General features: G+C 43.5%; 1 protein-coding gene across 1 annotated transcript; it reads left to right on the top strand.

Annotated features, from left to right (window-relative positions):
* The first annotated feature begins 3,442 nt into the window (after positions 1–3,442).
* Positions 3,443–19,678, top strand: LOC115480413 (T-box transcription factor T-A-like). Its single transcript, XM_030219079.1, has 8 exons — positions 3,443–3,630; positions 8,726–8,990; positions 12,928–13,062; positions 14,721–14,782; positions 15,589–15,650; positions 16,055–16,240; positions 17,559–17,682; positions 18,657–19,678. The coding sequence occupies exons 1-8, from the start codon at positions 3,443–3,445 to the stop codon at positions 18,904–18,906; spliced, it is 1,272 nt and encodes a 423-aa protein (XP_030074939.1). The 3' UTR covers positions 18,907–19,678.
* Positions 19,679–22,509: the final 2,831 nt, after the last annotated feature.

Below are 22,509 nucleotides of genomic sequence, written 5' to 3'. Positions count from 1 at the left end.
CCTTTCCCTATTTGAGATTCTACATGGAATGTTGCTACTATTTCAGATTCTACATGGAATGTTAATGTTGCTATTCCACTAGCAACATTCCATGTAGAAGCCTGCCCTTGCAGATCAGCAATGCGGCTGCGCAGGCTTCTGTTTCTGTGAGTCTGAAGTCCTGCAGGACGTCAGACTCACAGAAACAGAAGCCTGTGTGGCCGCACTGCTGATATCATGAAACCACAACTAGCTGTGGGGTCGGGGTGGGAAGCCGTGATTTAAATAGTCCCATTAATAGTGTGGTGCAATGGAATTTGCTGAAAATTAAGCCTAACATATTATTTTCAAAATTATAAAGATTTTTAAGGGAAAGGCGATGGAGCATGCAATAGGGAAAGACAACAAATCTTCTCTTATTAAGTGGAAATTGTGACGAACAGTTTTCTCCTGCCTGAGGACCTGTTCAGAAGGAAGTTTTTTGAAGTATAATGTATGCACTATTTAATTCAAGACTAGATTAGTGCTGCTGTTTCCAGTTAGGACTTCCTTCTAGCAAGCTCTTATGCCATCTCAAAGGCTGGTGTTAGGCACATAAATCATAATACCCTATAACATCATGCCCAATTGCTTGGCACGCCCCTGACCTGCCCACACCCCCTTTGGATTGGAGAGCTATAGAAATGAGGTGCTCCGTTTCTAGACTAAGGGCGTGCGTCAGTTACATACATAACTACAAATTAGTGCTTGTTAATGCCAATTGTTTATTTCTTTATTTGTTGCATTTGTATCCTACATTTTCCCACCTATTTGCAGGCTCAATGTGGCTTACAATATTCCGCCCTGGCTATTGCCATAGCTGAGTAAAGATACAATTAATAATTACACAAGAGTATGAGTAACATAGTGAGATAAAGCATTGGGTATAACGAAATCAAGAATGAAATAACAATTAAAACAGTAATTTACTAAAGTTCAAGGGAAGGGTCGTTGTGATATGTTCTATTGAAGAGATAGGCCTTCAGCGATTTCCGAAAGTCGATTAGGTTGCTTATTTTTTTCACATCATGTGGTAATGCATTCCAAAGCTGCGTTCCTATATAAGAAAAAACAGGATGAATGTGTTAATTTCTATTTTAGTCCTTTGCAGCTAGGGAAGTGAAGATTTAGGAATGTGCGTGAAGATCTTTCTGTGTTCCTGGGTGGTAAGTCAATAAGGTCTAACGTGTAGACCGGGGCATCTCCATAAATAACTTTATGAATCAGGGTGCAAACCTTGAACGTGATTTATCACCAACTAAGTGACAATTTAGCACTAATTAGAAAATTACCCTCCCATTTACAAAGCCGTACAGTAATGCCAACACAGCCCGTTCACTTTGAATGGGTTGTGTCCGCATTACTGCACCGGCAGCCGCTAGCGTGACTTTGTAAAGGGGGGGGGGGACTACATGGATAGCTGACTCTCTTCTGACCACTCTGACTTGTATTAGAAGGATGGTATATCAAGTATGCTTTGCTTATACCCTACGCTGTCTATTAAAATGTTCTATTACGTATTGTGTTGACATTGCAAGTACTATACTATGCCATACTTTCTTTCTTTCTTTCTTTCTTTCTTTATTTGTAGCTTTTATACCCCGCTCTTTCCTGCTCGATAGCAGGTTCAGTGCGGCTTACAATGTTTGGTACAAAGTGTCACAGAGATTTATTTATTTATTTATTTATTTATTTATTTATTTGTAGCATTTGTATCCCACATTTTCCCAACAATTTGCAGGCTCAATGTGGCTTACATTTGCCGTAATGGCGGTTGCCATTTCCAGCTAACAGAATTACAAATGGTAATGTGTTAAGTTGCATACATACATGGTAACATACATGTAACATAACACACGTGAACAGATCATGGTATAGATATATATCATGTGCATATATATGTTAAGGAAGAATAAATTATAGTAATACACGAACGTTCCTGAGTACGAAATTGGGTTGTATCATTCTTTAGGTCTTCGACTATGGAGAGACCATATTCAACATAGAGATTGAAGTGGTTATGCTTATTCATTAGTGGTAAGGAGGTTGATCAGTCAAGTGATAAGATTTCAATTATGTCTAGGTCGTGTAAAAGTCTTATTATTTGGTATTTAAGATGGATGTTGATGGTATGCCTTCTTGAACAGATCTGTTTTCAGTAGCCTTCGGAAGAGAGTTAGGTCTTGCGTTATTTTTATGGCCTTCGGTAGTGCGTTCCATAGCTGCGTGCAGATGTATGAGAAACTGGTCGTGTGGAGTAGGGCAGGAGGGAGGGGTGTATCGAGGTATTGGTAGTGTTAGTGGTGTGGATTAAGTTCTTGAGTTAAGTTGAGTCCTTTGGATAGGCTTGTTATTTGAATATTTTTACTGCTGTAATTGTCTATTGCTCATGTTTGATTTATTCTTACTGTACACCGCCTTGAGAGAATTCCTTCAAAAAGGTGGTAAATAAATCCTAATAAATAAACAACAGAATAAAGCTTTCAAAACTATTATTCTATTACTGCCTGACCAATTATAGAATTTGGGGGCATCTGTGCTTCTGGGACTAATATCTGGGGGTTTCTTCCTTTGGGTTTTGGATGCCTTTTCTGTCCTTCTAAATTGTGGCATTCCTTTTCTGCTCATTTCAGCCATTCTAAGCGTATTTTATGAGTTTCTACACCACTTTGTATATTAAGTAATAAATAAGCCATCTGTATTTTACAGTTATCAATAATCTTTTGCAATTGTTATCACTCCAGATATATTATAGAGTACAAGAAAGGCATGGATTAAAGTTGAAGACCACTCTCTTAAGTAAACTTGGACAAGTTACTTTTTTAATCTCCCAATGTTTAATTTTATTCAGTTGTAAAGAGGTAATAATAATAATAACACCATATGTCTTCCCCTTCATAACCTGCTTTCAAAGATCAGCTCCAAAATTCATAGAAAAGACGTCAGCACGTTGTGTCTTTCTGTATTAATCTGATTGTAAAGCAAATTGGGATGTTCTACTCTGCAAGACGTGGAATATGCAAAAGTTATGTATTTAATCTTCTAACTACTGTACAGTAACAGAAACAGAGCAGGTCTCTCCTGATGACTACCGGTATGTGGAAGTAAACCCAAAGGGCCGTGTGAAGGCTCCCAGGGAAATGGAAGATTTGTAAACTGAGTTAATGTTCCCTGTCCTTAAACTGGACTCTTCAGCTTTAGGATTCAAGGCCTTGGACCACGCCTACTGCTGCATCGTCAAATCACAGGAACTGTTCTCCTTCCCGGGGCGTGGCTTGAAAGCAACAGGCCCAATGGGAGCTGAGGGCCTGTCCCCCGGACAGTACAGGTGCTGCAGGGGATTTAAATCCTTGACCTAAAACTGCGCCTAGTCTGTGCCCTGGGGCATGTGAGTGGTCCTCGGTTCTCGCACATCCCCCTCACCATGAGCGCAGGTCCCAACAGTGACCAGCAGCTTGATCATGTGTTCAGCGCGGTGGAGAACGAGTTTCAGGCAGGGAGTGAAAAGGGAGACCCCCTGGAGAGGGAGATCAGCGTGGTTCTGGAGGACAAGGAGCTGTGGACCAAGTTTAAGGACCTGACTAACGAAATGATCGTCACCAAAACAGGCAGGTGAGTGAACGAGAGAAACCTCGAGTTTGGGCCAGAGAAGGGCTGTGTTTGGGATTCCCAAATAAATGAAACTTACTTTAGTCTGCAATAATCAATTTGTGTTAGTAAAGTGATTTAGTCATAGCTCTTAAACCTCGCTTTCATGTCCCATATTGTTATCAATGTGTACTTCACCTTTTTCCTCAGTGTAAACTGATAGGTTGCAATAGTTAAAAGGGTAAAGTTGGGAGAGAGTGATTTTAAAAAGACGACTAACATCGAGTTAAACCTTATCTTAGTCTTGAGCAGTTGCGGTAAAGACACTTTTCTGTCGGCATTTTGGTGTTAACTCAACGCTTCCTTGGGGCTACTGTATTTAAAGTCTGTTTATTCCCACTTAAGCTCTGCTCAGTGTAGGGATGAGTCCACGCGTGATGTTGCCTCTACAAACTGTGTAGTTTTGGTCTATTTGTGATCAATGATGGGGCGAGAGGTGAAAGAACCTTTGTTTTGCTCGTTGGGGGTCTTACATTTTATGTCCCCCTTGGATTTCGTGTGTGTATATGGTCAGATGATCAGAAATGCTGAGAAGATCCTCAGTCTCGCTTAGAAAAGGGAATTTGGGAAGTAAGTAGCGCCTTTAAAATCCAAGGTCTCAAAACAATGCGATGGATCTTCATGGTGCAATATTTAATACACATTGTGGTCACATCTTCTATGTAAAGACATCTCAAAATAATTTTAAATTTAAGACAATATATATTTTGTTAATTAAAACAAATGTAATGTTTGAATTCTAGCTTATTAAACCTTAAACCTTTGAGCGCTGTGTAGTCTTTGCTCCATCCTTCAAAATAACCAAAATTGGAGCCAGCTTCTGAACCAGGTTCCCGTAGTAACGTTTATGTGAAAGCTTAAAAATTGTCTGTCCTTAAGAAAAAATTATGACCAATTGAAAAAAATAAATAAATCCGGGAAGTATAAGTAGCATGTAAAGTCCACTTCGATATAGTAATATAACATGATGAACAGAAATCATTCGCAAAGATTCCAGAGTTTTACTAAACTAAAGCTTTTAACTGCGAAGTAAAACCTTGATTTCAAAAAAATATATATTATTTTTGCAGGTCAATTACGCTCCTCTTCTTATATTTGGAGTTTTTAGAAATAGATAACAATGCTTATAAAAATAAATAAATCTTCCGTTTTATCCGTTTTCATCTAGGGAGGGAATAATGTTGTTAGTACAGTTGGATCAATGATGTTTAGTTGCAACATAAAGAAAAAAATGTTGGTCCCTCAGACTAGCTGGAGCAGTTCGCCACCTTTGGATTTTTTCCCCTATAGAGTTCACCAGTATATTTCAGAACGTTGCTTCTGTACGTTTATGTGGGCTGAGTCTAAACTTTAGACTAAAATTTGGTAAAGAAATAGTCCGAGATGAAGAACCATATGTTTACGAAATTCCTGTGGATATATATCTCGCCTATCGCCACAGGAAAATGATTCAATAGTATTTATGGAAATTAATTGTGCGCTTGGCATATCTTCTTATGATATTACATCGTGTTACCTACTGAAACTTTGAGTCCGTGTACTAAGCTAAGAAACAACAACGACGACCCTATTTAAACAAATCCGTGAATGATCGTAGTTGCGGGAGAAGGGTTTAAAAGGGAGTACAGCGGAGGAAGCAAAAGATAAACACAAAACCAAGGGGGGTGGGGGTGAGAAGTTGTCATAAAAGGTCCCAGAATCTCCAAAATCAGTTTGTCATTATTCAAGGTTTGCAGACGTAGGTATCTGTTAATACTGTAGATGTGATACAGAAAGCGGGACTGAATAAAGGCTACAGCAAGGGTGAGGGCCTGAGGACCACAGCCCTGGGGTTCGTGTTGATAAGGGATTAATCTCTTCCCCCCCCCCCCCCCACACACACTCTTAAATACATTTCTTATTTTAAACTATGTTTTTTCCACTTAATCCTCAGGTTTATCTTTCCATATCCGTTTGTGGGAACTCTTCGTTCAAGACTTCTTGACTTGGGGGGAAGGTACTCTGGATAACTTTGTGGGGGGGGGGGGGGGAATCCCTTTACTCTTGGGTCTAGCTGCAAACGAGGCGTCTGAATGAACGTCTTTCTTGCAGTCAACAAAGTAAATAGGAATGTCATATATTCTGCTTTAAAAACAGCAGAGATGTAACCAAATGAGGAATAGTTGCAGGTCCTGAGGAAACGGGTGGCTCTTAGCTCTGGAGAGGAAGGAATGACTGTAATAACTCCATCTCCGTTTTGGGAGAATGGAAAATAATACATTGAATCAACACATTAAAAATACCCGTCTTAAGCACAGGTGCTGAACAGACTTGTAGGCTGTCGGCAGTCAGAAGTTATAGATACTGGAGTATCCTGGGATTTCCTTAGGTTCACTGATCCAACAGAAACGTATAAAAGTCCTCTTGCCAATGGAGCTCTGAAAGTTGCGGAGCAATTATTACGTGCAAATTTCAGAGACGATGAAAAGAAATGATCAGCAGAGGGGCGAAATGTGATTCATAAACATGAGCTTTAACAGATGCAGGTAAACTTAGGAGCTGGCCTAACTCTAGCAGAATCTTCCGGACTAAACTCCCCTTCAACCCTCAGCACAAATACAGTAGGATGTATGTTAACAATCAATTTTAGTAGGCGAATAAGGTCCCATACACACATATACATAGTAAACATAGTAGATGACGGCAGAAAAAGACCTGCACGGTCCATCCAGTCTGCCCAAGATAAATTCATATGTGCTACTTTTTTATTTGTACTGTCCTCTTCAGTATACAGACAGTATAAGTCTGGCCAGCCCTATCCCCACCTCCCAAATATGCAACACGTTTTTCATTTTGGAGGTCTACCAACTTCTGTGACAGTGTAGGGAGGGGAATTAATGGATGAATACCTATAAATGTACTCACTCTGCTGCTCCCCAGTATCTCTCCACACTCGTCCTTCCCTACACCCCTTCCCGTGCACTCCGCTCCATGGATAAATCCTTCTTTTCTGTTCCCTTCTCCACTACTGCCAACTCCAGACTTCGCGCCTTCTGTCTCGCTGCACCCTACGCCTGGAATAAACTTCCTGAGCCCCATCCTTGGTCACCTTTAAATCTAGACTGAAAGCCCACCTCTTCAACATTGCTTTTGACTCGTAACCACTTGTAACCACTCGCCTCCACCTACCCTCCTCTCTTCCTTCCCGTTCACATTAATTGATTTGATTTGCTTACTTTATTTATTTTGTGTCTATTAGATTGTAAGCTCTTTGAGCAGGGACTGTCTTTTTGTGTATGGTGTACAGCGCTGCTTATGCCTTGTAGCGCTATAGAAGTGATAAATAGTAGTAGTAGTAGAATACATAATTACAAGTCAGATAATTTATCCTTGAAAACAAGTCCTGTGCTAGGTCACCTGGAATCTGTTACTATCGGACGAGCTCCTTGTTAAGATAACTTTGCAGGCTATATCACAGCTTCACATGGCTGCAGCTCAGTATTTTATCTTCTAAATGGAATACAGTTACTTATGTTAAAAGAATATGTTTTTGTTTAAAGTGCTAATAGACTCAAGCAGAAGGTGCTGGAAATTGAAAATATCCGGTTGCCTTTGTTTTGGTGAAATTTATTTTGGGACAAGTTTTTAAGAGTTATAAAAGCTTTTTGCATTGAAACGATAGGAAGCTGAATAATAGAACAGAATAACTTTGATTTGGCCGATTAATTAACAACCTAAGGGGCCCTTTTACTAAGCTGCGGTAAAACACGCCTTGCGCTAGCGGCGGCAGCCACTCTTGCCGCGTGCCAGGGCCTCTTTTACCACAGCAGGTACAAAAGCCCCAAAAAAGAAATGGCCGTGCGGTAAGTTTGCACTTGCCGTGTGGCAGTTTTGCAGGGAGCACTTATCGGGCTTCCGTGCTAATCCAGTGGTAGCCAGGCAGCAATTACTGCCAGGTAACCAGCTGTGGAAATATTTCTCTGCTAGCGCTGGGGATGCCACACGCTGGCGCCCACTTTGGGCCGAGGGTATTTCCGATCGCTGTGCATCAACCCTTAAGTAAAAGGGTCCTTAAATGATGCAGCTTCTGTGTTTTTCTGGGGTCTTTCCGAGCACTCTACCAAAACCCTCATCCACACCCTTGTCACCTCTCGTTTAGACTACTGCAATCTGCTTCTTGCTGGCCTCCCACTTAGTCACCTCTCCCCTCTCCAGTCGGTTCAAAACTCTGCTGCCCGTCTCGTCTTCCACCAGGGTCGTTTTACTCATACTACCCCTCTCCTCAAGACCCTTCACTGGCTCCCTATCCGTTTTCACATCCTGTTCAAACTTCTTCTACTAACCTATAAATGTACTCACTCTGCTGCTCCCTAGTATCTCTCCACACTCGTCCTTCCTTACACCCCTTCCCGTGCACTCCGCTCCATGGATAAATCCTTCTTATCTGTTCCCTTCTCCACTACTGCCAACTCCAGACTTCGCGCCTTCTGTCTCGCTGCACCCTACGCCTGGAATAAACTTCCTGAGCCCCTACGTCTTGCCCCATCCTTGGCCACCTTTAAATCTAGACTGAAAGCCCACCTCTTTAACATTGCTTTTGACTCGTAACCACTTGTAACCACTCGCCTCCACCTACCCTTCTCTCTTCCTTCCCGTTCACATTAATTGATTTGATTTGCTTACTTTATTTATTTTTTGTCTATTAGATTGTAAGCTCTTTGAGCAGGGACTGTCTTTCTTCTATGTTTGTGCAGCGCTGCATACGCCTTGTAGCGCTATAGAAATGCTAAATAGTAGTAGTAGTAGTTTATTCCCAATGTGGCTTCCATGGATAGTAGAACTTGTAATTGATTACTAAAGAGGATACACTATTTGTGATTTAACAAGGGCTTGATGACTTCCAACCTGCATTCCAGGTGTTTCCTATTTTTATTTCCTTTATCTAGTAAGTCACTTCTTATAGTGAGCTGAGGGTAACCTGTTCATTATACTGAGAATTTAGACTTGAATGTTCTCAGATTTTACCTGCCTGACTGTGATTCTTTACCTTCATGGGTCCTTCTTTTGTTTATGCCCCCAGGCGGATGTTTCCGGTGCTGAAAGTGAGCTTGTCTGGCCTGGATCCTAATTCCATGTACTCCATCCTCCTGGACTTTGTGGCCGCAGATGGCAACAGGTGGAAATATGTAAATGGCGAGTGGATCCCAGGGGGGAAGCCAGAACCTCAGAGTCCCAGCTGTGTCTACATTCACCCCGACTCCCCCAACTTTGGAGCTCACTGGATGAAGGCCCCAGTGGCCTTCAGTAAAGTCAAACTTTCCAACAAGATGAATGGAGGAGGCCAGGTAACATCATAAGAATAACCGTACTGGGTCAGGCCAATGGTCCTTCTAGTCCAGTATCCTGCTTCCAGCAGTGGCCAATCCAGGCAGGAACTCAAACAAGATTCCATGCTACCAATTCCGGGGCAAGCATTAGCTTCCCCATGTCTGTCTCAATAGCAGACTGTGGACTTTTCCTCCAGGAACTTGTGCAAAACCTTTTTTTAAACCCAGATACACTAACCGCTGTTACTACATCTTTCAGCAACGAGTTCCAGAGCTTAACTGAGTGAAAACAATATTTCCTCCCATTTGTTTTGAGTGTCCCCTGGTCTTTGTACTTTTTGAAAGAGTAAAAGAGTACAAAATCACCTTCAGAAGTCTGTTTGGGGGAGAGGTTGCTCCCCTGGCGACCCCTCCCCCTCCCCACACACACTACCACCATCAGGATAGTGAGGGAAGTGGCAAGAAACTGCAGCAATGTTCTGCTGGCAGGGTCCCGATGATGGTGATGTTTACCCAAGATTGTCTGTAGGGTTGATGTAGAAAGCTTAGCTGTGTGTGAACATTAGTGACTGATCAATGCAGAAAGGGACTGAGTTTAGGTGTCAATGCACAGGGACACCATGGCTGCACATTGCATGAAAATCTATGGTAATGAGGCCATTAAGTATTCCTGGCAATGCACAGAAGGATACAGTGGCTTTTATTCTATTTTATTTATGTATTTTTACATTTGTATCCCGCCTTAACCCAAAGCAGATAATAATAAAAGCGGATAACTATAAAACATACAATTCTGGTCCCCGCATCTCAAAAAAGATATAGTGGCATTAGAAATGGTATAGAAAAGGGTAACAAAAATGATAAAGGGGATGGGACGACTTCCCTATGAGGAAAGGCTAAAGTGGCTAGGGCTCTTCAGCTTGGAGAAAAGGCGGCTGAGGGGAGATATGATAGAGGTCTATAAAATAATGAGTGGAGTTGGTAGATGTGAAGTGTCTGTTTACGCTTTCCAAAAATACTAGGACTAGGGGGCATGCAATGAAGCTACAAATTAGTAAATTTCAAGAAAATTGGAGAAAATATTTATTCACTTAAAATGTAATTAAACTCTGAAATTCATTGAAAGGTTTGGATGGCTTCCTTAAAGAAAAGACCATAAGCCACTGTTAAGATGGACTTGAGGAAAATCCACTGCTTATTTCTAGGATAAGCAGCATAAAATGTATTGTACTGTTTTGGGATCGTGCCAGGTTCTTGGTCACTGTTGGAAACAGGATGCTGGGCTTGATGGACCTTTGGTCTGTCCTAGTATGGCAATACTCATTTACTTATATACATAATCAATAAACAAAAAAAAACAAACCAACAAACAATTATCTTAAAAGTACAATCAAAACAAAATCTAAATGATATAAGTCCCTCCACAGACGATGCAAAGACATATGTCACAATAACTTCAGTGTCCTTTACTTCTCTAGAAAGGTGTGGACAGCGCAAAAACATGTTCACCAGGTCTGGGGCATTCTAGAAGGGTTAGCAAAGAAGACTATCAGTTTTAAAGATTTAATTGCCAGTTTTGCAGAAGTGCCTGCAATTTTAAAAGACTGATGCAGGTAAAAGTGCTTGTGTACATCGAAACAAAAACAAAAGTGTTAATACATATCGGCGCTGGTTCTTCTGTGCATAAATTTCAGCTTCACAAACATTTCCCCCTGGATTTTATATAGCCCGCCTAGAGATTCACGCTGAAATCCGAGCGGATTCTATAACAATGCATGTAATTTAACAAGCAATAATGAGCACTAATTGACAGTAATTAGAATTTACGCACACAACTTGCTAAGCATATTCTGTAATAAAGTGCGCCGAACTTTTAATGCATACAGGCAAAAAGGGGGGGTGGCGTTATGGACGTCAAACTCACAGAAACAGAAGCCTGTGCGGCCGCGTTGCTGATTTGCCCACCTCTCGGCCGATAAACACACCCCAGTCCCGCCTTCACCACGCCTCCGACACGCCCCTGTCAACTTTGGCTGTTTCTGCGACGGAGTGCAGTTGAAGATGCCCAAAATGGGCTTTCGATTATACCGATTTGGGCGCCCACGGGAGAAAGACGCCCATCTCCCGATTTGGGTCAAAATATGGGCCTCTTTCTCTTTCGAAAATAAGCTGGATAGTATACTACTTACAATGTCAACACAATACGCACTGTTGAATTAATAGGGATGGGGGGACAACAAAAACTTTAAAAAGACAAATATATAAGTAAAACATAAAAGCATTTCATTGAAAGTCTCACAGGGAAAGGTGGGGGGATTGAGAAACAGGGAAGGAGGGATGGATGGGTTATCAAAGTAGGATAATTTTATGTCGGTGCATTTTTGATGCGCACCACTGCGGGTAAAAGGTAGGTTTTTTTTCTAAAGAAATGGCCACGTGGTAAGTGAAGCACTTGCAGTGCGGCCATTTTGGTGGGGGGAGCCTTTACCCCCACCCATTGAAGTGGCGGTAAGGGCTCCTTCTCTAACCTAGTGGGTAATCAGGCAGCGAACAACACTGCCCAATTATCGCTAGGTACACACCAGCGCTATAAAAATAAATATATGACGGCCTGCTGGGGGTGGGAAGTACCACCAGGCTGCTGCGGAAGCCCGGCGGGATTTCCATGTTAGCGAGAGGCTTACCGCGGCTTTGCAAAATAGGCCCTTTCTGGTTGGTGTCAATACTTCATCATTTTAACTTCTAAGGTCCCACGTTCCTGGGTTGTTTTAAAATTGCAGACAAAAAAGAGCAACACTGGGCCTTCAAGTCTAGGACAACAGGAGTACTTTATTAACAGGTGACCCGACATGGGCCGTGTTTCAGCGTCAAATAACGCCTGCCTCAGGGGTCAGAGTACTGATACTGAAGTATGTTAATAATGTAGGTCAAGTGCCTGATAGACTTGAGTCCTGAGAAGTGGTTGTTCCTCTTTCCTGGCAGCAGCAGTCATAACGAACTTCCTGGGCCGACCCAGAGCCTTTCCACTGTCATATCCCACCTTCTGATGTAACTTCCTGTTGATGCAAGAGCGGGACGGCTTATTTCCGGCGGTCAGCTTCTGAGCTGGCTGCTGTCCGTTCTTCCTGAGTTAGCTCTGCCTCTGTCTCTGTGTGCTGGCTGCTTCCAGCATGGTGTCAGGTCACCTGTTAAGAAAGTTCTCCTGTTGTCCTAGTCTTGAAGGCCCAGTCTTGCTCTTTTTTGTCTGTTTACTTTGGTTGCAGTGGCGTCGCAAGGGCAGCTGACACCCGGGGTGGGTCGCCGCTGCGCACCCCCCCCCCCCGGGTGCAGCGCGACGCACCCTCCCCCCTCCGTAGCGCAACACCCCCCCCCCGCCCGCGAGAACATACCTGGAAGGCGGTGAGGGGCGGATGGGAGGGCCAATCCGCCGAGAGCACGCCGCTGGGGGGGTGTCGGCGCCTCGCTGGTTCCTTGCTCTCTCTGCCCCGGAACAGGAAGTAACCTGTTCTGGGGCAGAAAGAGCAAGGAACCAGTGAGGCGCCGACACCCCCCAGCGGCGTGCACCCGGGGCGGACCGCCCCACCGCCCCTCCGATTCCTACGCCACTGTTTGGTTGTATGCTGTTTTACCCTCTCTATTTGTACTGTACTTGTGTTAAAATTGACAATGAAGACATTTTGAGTTTAAATACAAAAAATAAGCACGTTGTAGAGATCTGGAGAAGCTGTTTCTTGTTAGAACTGCAGTAAGAACTACTTGATATTTGGGGAAGGGAATTTAATTTGCACTTTCCTCTCGCTTTACCCTATGTTTTCATCCTATGTCACCTTACTTAGATTTACTAAGACACAGCAATGTAGAAAAAGCAAAACAAGAAGCATTTTTTTCTCATTTATTTTGTGTGTTTATATTGTATTGATGATAAATCTGTCTCTGTTTGTCTTGTGCTGTGTAGATAATGCTGAACTCACTCCATAAGTATGAACCCCGGATTCATGTGGTGAAGGTGGGAGGTCCCCAGAAAATGATTAGCAGCTTTGCATTCTCAGAGACTCAGTTCATTGCTGTCACAGCCTATCAGAACGAGGAGGTGAGACACATCCTCTCTTCTACTCCTCTGACTCTTCCCTGTCCTTTTACAAAGCTGTGCTAAGCACTAATGCATGCTTAAAAATGACTTACCGTGGGGCAGGGGCGTAGCCAGACCTCGCCGGGAGTGGGGGCCAGAGCCTGAGGTGGGGGGGCACTGTTTAGCTGCCCCCTTCCCCATGCGCGCGCCCGCCTGCCCGCTGCTACTGCCGCCGCCACTTTGGACCCCCCTGCTTATTAACAGCATGCCATTCACGACTTGAACCCTCCCTCCCTCCACCAACTCGCCGTCGCCGCCCGCCCCGCCGCCGCATCAGATACCTTTTTTGCAGCCGAAGAGAGTCTTCTTCAGCGCCCGAGTAGCGCCTTCGTTCAATGAAGTTCTGTGATCAGCTGTTTCGATGCCTTACGTCCTGCACGGGGCTACATGCACATCCTATATGCCCGCCTGTCCATTTGTCCAGAAATCTGGACCAACGGGCAGATTGCTAGCCTCCCCTCCCCTTACTTACTACTGCCCTGGTGGTCTAGTGATCTCTTCCGCCTTCGGGGCAGGAAAGAGCCCCCTCTTTCCTGCCAGGAGCGCTGCCCTGCATGCATCCTTCCTGTTCGTGATCTCTCGCCGATTCAAAATGGCCACCGAGAGTTGAAGTGACCTCGTGAGACTTCAACTCTCGGCAGCCATTTTGAATCGGCACTCAGATCACGAACAGGAAGGATGCATGCAGGGCAGCACTGGCTCTTTCCTGCCCTGAAGAGATCACTAGACCACCAGGGCAGTAGTAAGGTAAGGGGAGGGGGAGTGACTGGGGTGTGTGATGGGGGGAGGGGAAAATGTGACGGGGTGGAGAGAGGGCATCAAAGGGGGTGGGGTGGGGTGTGAAAGGGGTGGGGCGGGGTGTGAAAGGGGGCGGGGCATGTGTCCTCCTTTTTGGGGGACAAAATATGGTAACCCTACCGTGGGGTGCACTGAGGCATCCCATGGTCATTTTGGAATGTGAATGCCCTACCCACGTACTAAAAAATGAAATTCATTTTTTAGCACTGGGGCGGAGAGCAGGGGTGTTCTACTTATCGCGGCATCAGAGGCGTAGCCAGGTGGGGCACCAGGGGAGCAAACGCTCCCACAAATAGAATTTGGATAGCACCAGCGCCTATTTTTCAGGCGGTCCATCGCATCTATATAGCGTGCATACGTGCCTACGCAGTGTGCGCATGTGCCTCTCCACTACCCCTGGCGTCACCACCTAGCTATGCTTCTGTGTGGCATTGTCATGCGCTGATTAGCGCAGGTTTAGCATGTGAGTCCCTGGTGGTAGGGGGCTCACGTGCTAATGAGAAAAATGAGTGCATAGCCCAGTGGTTCCCAAACCTGATCCTGAAGGCACCCCAGCCAGTCAGGTTTTCAGGATATCCACAATGAATATTCAGGATATGCAAGATGAATATGAATTTCATAAGTTTGTATTTGGTGAGTCTCCCTGTAAATATATTCTCTCATGCATCTTCATTCTGCATCTTCTGAATGCCAGACCAGATGTGAGTTGCCGAGGACAGGTTTGGGAATCGCTGATCTACAAAAATGAGTGGGATTTTACAGACACAAGTGGGCCGGTTGTTTGCTAGATTAAAACAACATCAGCTCTCTGCTCTCTCTAGATCACAGCCTTGAAAATCAAACACAACCCCTTCGCCAAAGCCTTCCTGGATGCCAAGGAGAGGTGAGTATGACATTTAAGGGAATGCCACCACTGTTCGTGACAGGCCACCCCAATGGGAATAATGTGTCACTGCATAGACTGGGTCTAGTTGGGATTTCAGCTTTATTTGATGCTTTACACCAGTGACGGATTTATACTCCAAGCTGCTTTTAGGTATGTAGACGGCTGTCTGTCCTGCTTGTCTCTTCCCAACTTTAATATGTAGTGTTTAGAAAACATAGCAACATATATAGGTAGAAACCATCACGATAACGGGAAAAACTTTATATATATATATATATCAAGATGAGAAAGATCAACGTTACCACACACTGTTAAATTGTCATCCAAAACAAAAACATCATTCTACAAAAACTCATCAGAAAATTTAAATCCCCCTTGTCTTGAAGATCTTAGTATCTGTGATTGTCCGTTGAAAACATATGAGCATGTCCTTATACACAAATGTTATAAGTATAAGGGGGATTTAAATTTTCTAATGAGTTTTTGTAGAATGATGTTTTTGTTTTGGATGAGAATTTAACAGTGTGTGGTTAACATGTATAGGTAGGGCAGTTGCATATAGGCACCTGCCTACTCTTTCCTGTTGGTAAATCACTCGTCAGTACAGATGTATCAGCATGTTTGCTGCAGAGGGATTTCATTAAAATTTAGAAACTGAACAGAGCATTACTGAGGTTCCAGTTCTACCAAATTTCACTCACCCACAGAGGGTGCTCTGACAGGGCAGAGGAGCAGAAACACACTTTTATGTCACCTCCATTTGCACACTTTTTCAACTTTTTTTTTTCTTCATTTCCCATCAGAAGCGACACCAGAGAGATCCTGGACAACACCAGTGACGGCCATCAGTCTGGATATTCACAGAGTGAGTTGTACATTGATCTGACCTAAATAGGTTTATGTGTTACGTCTTCCCGTTAAAAAATGCTCCAAACCTTAAAATCATAAATCTAAGTTGAGTTGATTCTTGGTTTTAACATCTTTTCCTGCTTCTGTGATAAAACTCTTCCAGATGTTCCTTGTGCTCTAGGTAAATCTTGACCTGTTCACCTTAGGTTTGAAGACCACACCCTTTTTGCAGATGTGGTCTCAAGCTCCTGCACATCTGCTTTCCTTATATGGTTCTAATACAAAGCATCATAGTCTGAAAAGACTCCGACTGTCTCCAAGACTAATGGGGCCACTGAATATCTGCAGACCTGCAACGAGATCTTAGCATTTCCTAACCTCTCAGGGGAAGCTGTGACTCCTTTCTGTTCTCTTTTCTAGTTGGAAGTTGGTTCCTACCAGCAGGCAACAGCTCCTTCTGTTCCTCTGCCAGCCCACCCTCATTTTCAGGAAATCCAGCCCCCCTTCCCATGGGACACACCTCATACTGTGAGCGTTACTCCGGTTTTCGGAATCACCGAACAACTCCCTATCCAAGTACCTACAGCCAGAGAACGGCCTCACCAAGTAAGGACCCATCGAATTTGGTTTCAGGAGTTTTGAATGCCTCTCCCAGAGAGGTTCAGGCAGAAATTTTGAACAGTGGGGGAAGGAGGAAGGGGTGTCCCCTCAGTATTTTTAAAGCTGGGAAGTGGAACTAGATTTCTGAGGAATTACTAAAGATGAAGGAAGAATGGCACGTACCTGTTGAGTCTTGAGAGGTGTCCAGTTCAAGTGTGACAGGTCAATAGCTATAAAGGATTAGAATCTACATATCACGCCTAAAAAAATCAGCGCCATAATAAAATTTGCCTAAGCGCATTCTATGAAGTATGCCTTAATTTAGGCGTACTTTTTAGAATAAGCCTAAATTTCCATATGGTATATAGATTATAGCGAGCGCCGGTCCACGCAGATAAATTTAGTCACGGGCAGTTACACCAAGTAAAACAGTGTATATCCTGACACCTAAATTAGGTGCGGTCCAGGTGTATTCTATAACCACATACATAGATTTTAGAAATGCCCATGACCCACCCAGACCATGCCCATGGCCACACCCACTTTCAACTATGCGACTTAGAATTTACACACAGCACGATATAGAATACACTTAAGAGTTCTGCACGTAAATTCTAATCAATGCCAATTAGTGTCAATTGCTTAATTGGCAATTATCGGCACTGACTGGCCTGTTAACTAATTAAGTTGCGCACACAAATACAGAATACGACTGTATTTGCATGCACGTTAATCGCACCATATAGAATCTGGGGGAAAATTAATGCATCCCTTTTTCTCATTCAGATGGGGCATTTGCCTCCTGAGCCTTACTATGCTTCCCACAGACTCTGCAGCTAGAGCTGTAGCTCACAACTTCTCTCAGTCATTCTATGCATGTTACATTCAGGTACAGAAAGCAAATTTTTTTGTTCATAAATTAAGTTTGTACCTTGCCCAAGATCACAAGGAGCAGCAGGGGAAGTTGAACCCTGGCTTTTCTGGGTTTTAAATTATTAGGCTACTCCTCTGCCACCGACAGAAAGGGTTTAGGGGCACAAGAGCCAAAGATGGTCTTCATAATCTAGAAGGTTCATTTAAAGGCTACGAGTGCCCCACTTCTCACACTATGTGCATTGATTTCTAGAGTCATCTTCCTGTTTCTCTGGTTACAAAACATGCTGAGCTGGAATAATCTGAAGTAAAATGCTGAAGCCACCTGGGAGAACTCTCTCCAACTGATGCATGGCCAAGTCACCCTTGCCCAGCTGTTTCTATACATTGTGTTTAGGTCGGTGCTCTTTTAGTTTCAAGTGCTGATCTAACTTTTGTATCTTCTCTTCAGATAATTATATGGATAACGCTAATGGTCTCTCCATGATCCCTGCTCATGACAGCTGGCCCAGTCTGAGCCTCAGCAGTTCCACTGGGGTACTACCCATTTCTCCTAACTCCACATCTTCCACAAGGTTTGCAATCAACTTTATTTTCCCCAGTTGTTTAAGAAATTATAGTGTTGGAAAACATAAGGGGGGGAGAAGGAGATAAAGAAATTAGAACTTCAACAAGATGTCCTTTTAATAGTAAAAAGAAATATGCTTCCATGAAGCTGCTACTTCGGGGGGGGGGGGGGGGGGGGGGGGGGGAATAAGGGTGCAGGGTTCCAGTGTTAGCAACTGTAATGTGTAGATTTATTACATCAAACAAGCTCAGACTTCTAAATGTCAGCAGAGATTTCTCCACGTAAAATCATTCCAATTCATATTATGCTACTTTTTACATTAGACTGTGGTACTGATTGAAAAACTCTCAGGCAGGGTAAAATTTTGTGAGCTGTTAGCAAGGCAGTTTTCCATAGTCTTCCCCAGTCTTCAGTCATGGACAGACCTCCAAAAATAGTGACCCGTAAACATGGGGACAGAACACACTGGGTGATGAGGGGAAATAATCAGAAAGGAAGCACAGAGGTGGCTGCAGTCATTCAAAACTTTCAGCCTCTAGTTTTTAAACCTTTGATCCATTAGCTTTACATTTTATTACATATCAGGGACTTCACACAATAATTACATTAAAATACCACTCTAGTTCATTTTTAAAGGTTTTATGCTGCATTGATACTTAACCAGTCCCCCCCCCCCCTTTTTTGTGAGGTTTATACTTTTTCCTCATGGCGTAAGTTTTCAACACTGTGCATCTGTCAAGTGCAGTTTTTATATTTTTTTCACCATTAATGTGGCTGTACTAAAAATGTTACACTGTGCATCTTCATGCCCACAGCACAACCTAGACACACATTCAGGGGACAGGGTGGTGGCACATGCTCATGTTCCAGATTGAGAATAACACGGGGCGACGTGAGAGAGAAATTACATACCTGTGGTTAATGGTTGGCTGAGCTATTTAGACAAGTATCCCTCACTGGTCGGTTCTGTTCTTTTTTCAGTCAATATCCCAGTCTGTGGTCACTGAGTAGCAACGCCCTCACCCCTGCTGCCTCTCAGACGGGCTCCACCTCCCAGTTTTTGCGAGGATCTTCGGTCTCTTATAGCAGCCTGACATCTACCATCCCAGCCCCCTCGGCATCTCCGATCTATGACGGCACTCTGGCAGAGGTGGCTACCAGCGACGGCCAATATGACTCTACCATTGCTCGGCTGGCGTCAACTTGGGCAACTGTCACACAGACATACTGACACACACAGTGCCGAGACGTTGTTCTTCCCTGCCTCCAGCTATCCCAAATGAAGAACCAACAAGTGGAGTGATCTCTGGGCCCCACCCTACCTACTGCTCACCAAAGCTTTGAAAGGCTGCAGTTAGACAAGACTGCAGTGTCAAAGGTCAAAGGACAACTGGAGGAACTCTGATGCCCAGAAATGTTCAGTTCAAGAACTTCCCTCTTTCCATCATTCAGGAATACCTAAGGAGAATGAGCCATAGCCTGTACTATAATAAAGATTTAAAAAATGGTGCACATTATCACCAAGTTAGGAGGGGAAGACATGACATGCTACAGCCAAGAACCCAGTGCTACCCACGTGTGTGCGAATTATCAGCTCACTGCTCAACGTTACTGCACCATGGCTGAAGAAATACAAACCTCGTGGAATACTGAATGTCTTCCAAGAGTTCCTTTTAAACAATTTCGTCCCATACAGTAGCATTTCATGCCTTGCCTGATCTGTTTTTGTCAAGTTACTTTCTTTGCACATGTCATGGTTAAAAATATGCTTAATGTAAACCTACGATCTGACTTTAGAATCCAAGCCCCCACCCTCAAGTGTAGCTGACTAGAGGAGTGGAGGCCAGGTCAAGAACTGTTAACAGCCAAGCCTCGTGACTATTTCCCCTCTCCCAAACAGGGATTGGTCTACTCTACCTAAACCGCTACCAGAGGACTCTATTGCTGGGATACTGATATTCAGCCAGCATCAATCGCCCATGGACCGGTTCACCCTGGTGAAGTATCACCCCCTCCGCAGCCTCAACTTTTCTGCCAGCACCTTTCTGACATACTTCTGTAAATAATGTAACTGGTGTACATTCAGTCATAAATTTGTGTGTCTTTATTTATAATCACTTTAACTGTAATAAATAACTTTAAGAACAAAATATTTTAGCTGAGGTAAAACAATCCTATTTCCATTATGGTGAAGCTTAGCCCAGCTTCTTTTGGAAATTCCTCTAGGACCGACCAGACAGAACTATAGTGTTCATTGCAGAAGCTGATCTAGAACAGCACCATTTCCTAGAGGCCAGGAATTTTCTTTTCAAAAGAGTTCTGTACAACTGAAGGATCTGTTTTCTAATTCTCCCATTCAGAGGTTACAACCCAAGCACTACTCAAACCAGTCCCCGTCTCTCTCTTCATCCTGTCTGAAATTTATGCTCCTTTGGAAGCAGGGCTCGGTTTTTTTTGCCTGTATTGAGTAATGAAGGCTCTCCAGAATATACTCTACAGCGAAAGAACAAAATTAAAAGAAAAGCAGGTCAACTCAAAGCCATGGCCAAGAATAATCAGTCAAACTGACCAGAACCATGGAGCACCTGCAGTTAGTAAAAAAAAATCAGGCACATGCAAATGCTAGATCAGAAGATATTGTTTATAAGCCATGGAGGCAGATGGACACAACAAGCACCAAATTCTCTCAGCTCCTTAACTCAGGACAAGAGCTGATGAGCCCTCCTGGGACAGTGCTGGGCAGACTTATACGGTCTGTGCCAGAGCTGGTGGTGGGAGGCGGGGATAGTGCTGGGCACACTTGTACAGTCTGTGCCCTGAAGAGGACAGGTACAAATCAAGGTAGGGTATACACAAAAAGTAGCACATATGAGTTGACCTTGTTGGGCTGACTGGATGGACCGTGCAGGTCTTTTTTATGCCATCATCTACTATGTTACTACTGAAAAAGGTGTGAGCAAAATCTAAATAAATATTTAGATTTAGCTCTATTTTCATTGGTTGCTCAAGGTGAGTTACATTCAGGTGGAGTTGTTATTTCATTAGGTTTCATGAGATTTCCCTGCAAAACTGGAGGAGGCATTATAAAGTGAAAAAGTAAAGCCCTAACTATGAAATGAACACTATCTGCACATCTCACATGTTCCCCCCCACCAATCCTTATGCTTTGAATAATGAATGTGTCATTGGAAGCAGGAGAAAACTCTCAGAGCAGTTCCTAGAGACAACCAAGCAGACACACCATGAATCAAAATTCCTAGTGCAAAACTGCCATCTCTTTCAAAAAAAGCTTCAGATGTACTAGAACTGTAAAGCTGTGACCTAAACCCAAAGAACCGGCTCCAGTCTTTCTCTATCTGTACCGGAGAAGGGATCTATCATTTCTACTGCAGCGAGGGAAAGGCTTTTCTAAGTGGAAGGTAAATCTTCTTTTTGCACCTTGAGCTATTAAGAAAAATGATGGTGCAGCACCATGCAGGTTATTTTGGAAACAAGCTAGGCTTTTAGGTGGTTTATACATTTTTTTAAATAAATAAATATACAGGAAATCTCAGTGCAACAAGAAAGCCTTCAGCCGTTCTCTCTCAAAATCGGCCTCCAGTGGACTTCGAGCTCACTGTAGCACTTCTGCTGACAGAGGGAGCCCCCTCCTCTGGGAGTCCACTTAGCAAGAATGTTCCAGTGGGTTTTAGACCTTTCAGGGCACATATTTCACAGCAAGGTGCTAAGATGAGTCTTCCCTTGACTCATCTTTTCGACAAATATCTAAACTTTGAGGCGAGTGGGAAACAGAAAGATTTAACTATTTCATTTCTAGGATCTGTTAAATGCACAGAAGGCGATGTTAATTCTCTAAATAATTTTCAGATGATAATCTAAGCAATGCCAGCTCAGAGTGGCTGCAGCTCCCTAACACGTGCTATACATTAGTTAAATCTGCAAAGTATTGTCACTGCCCAGATAATGATCTTCCCCATAATAATCCGCCATTTCCATTCCACTGCTAGAGACAAAATTAAGACTGATTGATCTGAAAGGTCACTTAAAACTCTGTTCCCATTATTGGTTCAAAAGGGAAATATGGTCCATTTACCTGAAACTGCAGCCCACTGTTTTATTCTGGATAGGATTCAGGACAAATAGAAGATGAAAGCACCTGCTCAGTTTTTTTGCTCTACACAAGAATCTTATAAAGAAACCACTGCAATGTCAGACCATGCACGACAGTTTGGATAATTCTTATGTTGCCCCAGTAAAAGAAACGGAGTCTACCAGGGATCTTCCTCCACAGAAGAGCTATGGATGTCGGAACACAGCACTACAGCTCATCAGGTAAAAATACCAGCACACACTGGAGCTTTATTAAAATACTAGTAAAAAAGGCCCGTTTCTGACACAAATGAAATGGGCGCTAGCAAGGTTTTCCTCGGAGTGTGTATGTTTGAGAGAGTGTATGTGAGAGTGACTGTGTGTGAGAGAGAGACTGTGTGTGAGACACAGACTCTCTGTGAGACTGAGTGTATGAGACCAAGAGAGTGTGGGAGTGATTGTGATACAGTGTGAGACATAGAGTGTGTGAGAGACGGTGTGTGAAAGTAAGAGAAAGACATTGACTGTGAGAGAGAGAGAGAGTGTGTGTGAAAGAGATACCTCCCCCCACCCCCTCTCTGGTGTCTGAGCTTTACTGTGCAGGACGCTGAGCTCTGGCTGTGCTTCAAGGAACTGACCAATCCTATTTAATAAAATGCACCTCCAACATTCTGAAGCGGAGAAACCTCGTGTGGTTGGTCACTTCTGCTTGTGGCGAACCCGGAAGTACATGATGTCAATTCAG

This window comes from Microcaecilia unicolor, chromosome 11, assembly GCF_901765095.1.
Source record: "Microcaecilia unicolor chromosome 11, aMicUni1.1, whole genome shotgun sequence".
Classification (NCBI taxonomy): domain Eukaryota; kingdom Metazoa; phylum Chordata; class Amphibia; order Gymnophiona; family Siphonopidae; genus Microcaecilia; species Microcaecilia unicolor.
Note: the sequence above shows the minus strand (reverse complement) of the source record. Positions and strands in the feature narration are given on the sequence as shown.